This window comes from Vitis vinifera, chromosome 17 (assembly GCF_030704535.1).
Source record: "Vitis vinifera cultivar Pinot Noir 40024 chromosome 17, ASM3070453v1".
Taxonomy (NCBI): domain Eukaryota; kingdom Viridiplantae; phylum Streptophyta; class Magnoliopsida; order Vitales; family Vitaceae; genus Vitis; species Vitis vinifera.
In genome coordinates this window covers 3328406-3333592 of record NC_081821.1, presented here as the reverse complement: position 1 = coordinate 3333592, position 5187 = coordinate 3328406, and the positions used below count along the sequence as shown (strand labels likewise).

Genomic DNA, 5187 nt, shown 5'->3' with positions numbered 1-5187 from the left:
TTTTAAGGAAATGTTGAAAATGTTATGTTATAACTTTCATTTCCACATTATGAGTAATTAGACGTGAGGAGACAACATCAAATTAATTACACGGCTTATTGATGGGCATGGTGAACCAAACCACACACACAAGTACAAAAATAAAGAAAAATAAGAAATTTTTAACGTGGTTCAAGAATCTATATGATCCCTGTAGGGAGTGCACAAATAGTAAAAAAAATCTACTAATCAAATAGAAGAGAATGGATATAACGGTGAAACTCTCATTCTCTTTTCAATTACGACCACACTCTTATTTATATTTTTGTAACAAAACCTTAAATTATAAAAAAGTTCAAATACAATTGAGGCAAATTCATCATCCGAATAACCTTATTAAGAAAAATCAGTTGTGCTAGAAATTAGTTGAGTGTTTGGGAAACCATAGTTGCAAAAGTATTGTTAATTTCAAAAATAATTTATATAAATATTACATATGACCAATAACCAATTTCAATTGATATTCAAAATTATGTATTTGTTAAATTCATGGTAACATTATTTCTTAAATGATTAGATGTTAATTATGATATTGGATAATCAATTGTTAATTTCAGATATAAAAAAGGTTTTATCCAAAAAATTAAGTTATTTAGAAAAATAAAAAATATAATTTAAAGTTAAAATGTTTATATATTAATATAAAAATAATATTTATTTATTTATAAACACTTATTTATAATGGTATATATAACAAAAAAGAAAACCGAAAAGATTAGTTCAAAAAAATTTTTATGGTATATTTTAGAACAAAAATTTGAACTTTTCACAAGGTAATTTTTTATGGTTGTAAACAAATTATTTTCAACCATTCACTATATTATATGACTATTTTTTAAAACAAATTTAAAAAAACAAATAAAATATATTACTAAAAAACATAATGTTTTCAAAACTACTACTAATAAAATTTTTTTTTTAGTAATGAAATTCTCAATCATGTTTTCAGAGAAAACTATTTTTAAAAATGGTTATCCAAATAGACTTTTTGATACCTACTAAAAGATTATTTAAGAGCATAATAAACAATTATCATTAGTTGCCAATATCTCAATATCATGGGAAATGAGACAAATAAAAGTCATGAGTTCAACTGATTGAGAATCAAGAAGATGAAACCAAATCAATCTGAAAAAAGGCAAGCAAGAAATAACCCACAAGTCAAAGAGGCAAAAGGAGATAAGAAAGATGGTATCTCCTCCGCCATTAATGAAGATACATACTGTTAATCCAGATTGAACACTCAAACAGGAATGAAGAAGGCAACACCAACTGATGAAAACAAATCCAAGGAGTTTGACTAAGCAGAAAAAAGCAAGCAATGGCCCAAGCAACGAAGAGCTAAACAGTAGCTTTGATCGGTCTTCCAGGTCCAGCTCAATTCTCAATCCAATCGCAGCAGCACCACCACATTTCTCACCTACACCACCTGTTTTTTATTTTTATTTATTTTCCAAGAAAAAAAATAGAAAGATTAATATCATTAAAAATTATGGAAACCAACTAAAAAATAAAAATTAGAGAAAGAGAATATCCACTATCTCCATAAGAATCAACAAATGAAGCTATTTGGTACCAGGCGTAAGGTCATCTTGAATGCATAAATAATTATCCTTGACATGTACTAACCTTCATTTGAAGTTGATATCTCAATATAACAATTTATTCAAACATAATATTGTGGAAGGCTCGAGGGAAATTACAAAAGAAAGAAAACATAAAAAAAAAAAATGAATAAAAATAAAAAGTAGATTTAAAATTAATAAATTATTTTTATATATTACTTCAAACTTATTTAAGCTTTTTTAGCTTTTTTATATAACGTTTAAATAATTTAAAACTATATAAGTTTCTAATTAATTTTAATTACGTTTAATTTTTTTTCATATTTTTTATAATAAAACCAAATATGAAAAAAATTATTTTTCTTAATAATTTTTTCCTTTTTTTAATACTTTATTGGAACCAACATAACGTTAAGGTATATATTCCAAAGAAAGTATGAACTTTGATTTATACATATCATAAAAAAATTATCAGAGAAATTCAATTTGAAAAAAAATAATTAAATCACTTGACACAAACATTGAACTTTGAACTAAAAGAATAAAAGTAAGAGCAAAAACTAGACAAATGAGGCTCATAAAATGACAAATAATCAATAAGAAAATAGACTAAAATAGATATTCTCTCATACCTAATTATTTGGTTGATGATGCAATTTCCCGTCCATCAAAATATATTTCAGGTATATGAGCGATTTTTTGCCAATCCTCCCCGGTTTTAGGCTTGCATCTTTTAATCAATTCAGGACAATCATCGATCTCCAATTTTTTAAGGGATGCGAGCTTTTGTAGATCATTCGCTGGCAATGCTTTCAAGTTTGAGCACTGTGAAATCTTTAAATGGTGTAGAGTGTTAGAAGTTGGCTCATGAAGAAGCCACCTCGGTAAAGCCTCCAATTGTGGTAAATTGTCAAAGAACAAAATTTGTAGGCTCCCAAAGCTTTGAATGTCTTCTTGCCCTTCTGCTTCCCCATCCATGGATTCAAGTTTTTGACAATTGCCAATTGCCAAAACCTCTAATGCAGTCAAGAGTTTTATACCATGTGACAAAGAAACCAAACTTGGACAATCGTTAATGACTAACATTCGAAGTTCAATAAGGCTTTCCATTCCTTTAGACAAAAATTCCAAATTGAGACAATCAACAATCTCTAATCGTTGAAGAGAATTCAAGCTTCTCAACCCTTTTTCCTTTCCAAATAAATCCCTTTGTTTCATTGTTATAGATACCGTCCTCAAACTGATCATACTCCATATGCCTCTTGGTAATTCTTCAAGTTCTGAACATCGTGAGAGTGACAAAGCTTGCAAATGGTATAACTTACAAATGGAATTAGGGAGTTTTTTGATTCTCTTATTTCCACTTAAGTCCAAAAATCTTAGATGCTTCATACTACCAATAGATTTAGGCAATGCTTCAAAGTTAGAGTCTTGTAAATCCAATATCCGTATACATTTGAATCTCAAGATGCATGCCTTAACAAATGATTCGCTTCTAGGGGCCACATTTTTCATTTGAAAATAAATGGTATGAACATTATTCAACTTCTCCAAGAATTTTAAAGCTTTACACTCTTCTTTGGGCCACTCGGTATCAGAAAATGCGGCGTGTTGAACCCTTTTAGGAATATCTTTACTATGAAAATTTAGTATTAAACACTCAGGTTGTGCAAAAAACATCGCAAGATCATGTACAAGATCGTGCATTTTGAATGTATATAGTACTCCTAGTATCAGCTGCTCAACATCTTGAAAGAAAGATCTCGATAATAGCTCATTAATATATCTCTCACCAATATCCTCCATTTTGGCATTTTGTCCCGATGAATGAATGAGGCCTTCTGCCATCCAAGTTGAGATCAAAACAACATTACTAAATTCATAATCTTTGGGAAATAGGGAACAAAGAGCAAAGCATTGTTTCAAGTGATAAGGCAAATCATAATAGCTCAGTCTTAACGCAGCCATAATACCATCTTCATTAATACCATCTTCATTTTGTTCTAATTCCCATATTTTGCTATCTCTAATGGATACCCAATCCCGTTCACCCCTTTTCGAATACAGCAAACTCCCTAAACTTCTCACAGCCAGAGGAACCCCTGCACATTTCTCAACAATTTGGTCCCCAATTTTTAAAAGGGTTGGATATTGTTTATCTTCTCCGTCCCTAAATGCGCATTTCACAAATAAAGATAAACAATCGTCATGAGAAAGACCCTTTATTTCTTGCATGGGAAAAGTGCCCATGATTGAAGCAGTTGACTTCTTGCGTGTAGTTACAAGAATTTTGCTTCCACTGGCACCGTCCACGAGCAAGTCTTTCAGCTTAAGCCACTTCTCACGATCCGTATTCCACACATCATCCAAAACCAGCAAGAATTTTTCACCATCTAATGCATTTCTAAGATGACTCTGCAACTGCTCCATGGAGGAGTCACTGTAACTTTCATCACCTTTCCTGATCTCCTTAAGGATTTTCTTTATAAGCTTTTCAATATCAAACTCATCTGACACACAAACCCACATTTTAGTGGAGAATTGCCCCACTACGCTCTCGTCATTATACACAAGTTTAGCCAGAGTTGTCTTGCCTAGCCCCCCAATCCCAACTATGGGAATTACAGAAACATTCTCAGTAACGCTAGGTTGCATCAAAAGCCCAACAATATTTTCTTTATCATCGTCTCTCCCGATAACATCGGAAGCTCGGACAAAGGAGTGGGTCATCTCCCTCTTGCTTAGCACAACAGGCGTGTTTGCAACAGCCTCGATGAGATTAAATTTTGACTTATCAGCTGCAATTTTATCCAATCTCCCTCTTATCTTCTTCACCCTATGACCCATCTTAAGATTGAATGCAAGTGACTTTGGACTTGAAAAGAAACTGCATACCTTGGTTTTAAAACTCCCACTAGCCACCACTTTCTGGCGTAAGGCCTCATATTCAAATTCATCGACAATATCTTCAGCATCATAAAAGCCAACTTTGAGCTTTCCCAGCCAATCTCTCAGCTGATGGCTGGTGGCTTGCTTCTCCTCAGCATCTAAGAGCACCGCTCGGATGGTGGATAAAGTATCGTTGAGCTCTTCCAGCTCGGTTTTAACACCCCAGGCAAGGCCAACTTCTTGGATGAGGGCAGAGCCCAACTTCCCCAAAACTCTGTCAGCTATGGCAAAGGCAAATGATTCAACCATGTTGCAGAGAAGCAGGGAATTGAAGAGCTAGCGATGGGCGATGGTGGTTGTTTGGGAATGGGAAAGGTAAATTGAGAATCAGAGATCCGAGATCTGAAATGATTCTTGGCAAAGTCGATGCTCGGGTCAATGTTAACACATTGTAATGACGCTTCTGTCCCTATAATCAATTCATCCAGTAATAAAGGGACGTGTGTAAAGCATTGGAAACTTTTTTATTGTCCAAGGAAGTCACTTGACTCACTTGGACCATACTCATTGATGCTCACAAGAGGAGAGACTTTTTTTTTTTTGGTTTGTTTAAGGGTTAATTTCACTCAAGCCTACGGTTTTGTCTCAATCATGATCGGTTTTAAATTTCATCAATTAATACTTTAATAAATTT

At 32.9% G+C, this 5187-nt stretch overlaps 1 protein-coding gene across 1 annotated transcript; it reads right to left on the bottom strand.

The window, feature by feature from the left end:
• Nucleotides 1–1057: 1057 nt before the first annotated feature.
• On the bottom strand, nucleotides 1058–4950 carry LOC109124342 (putative disease resistance protein RGA3). Its single transcript, XM_059734219.1, has 2 exons — nucleotides 2237–4950; nucleotides 1058–1468 (listed from the first exon to the last, which is right to left on the bottom strand). The coding sequence occupies exon 1, from the start codon at nucleotides 4800–4802 to the stop codon at nucleotides 2241–2243; it is 2562 nt and encodes an 853-aa protein (XP_059590202.1). The 5' UTR covers nucleotides 4803–4950; the 3' UTR covers nucleotides 1058–1468; nucleotides 2237–2240.
• Nucleotides 4951–5187: the final 237 nt, after the last annotated feature.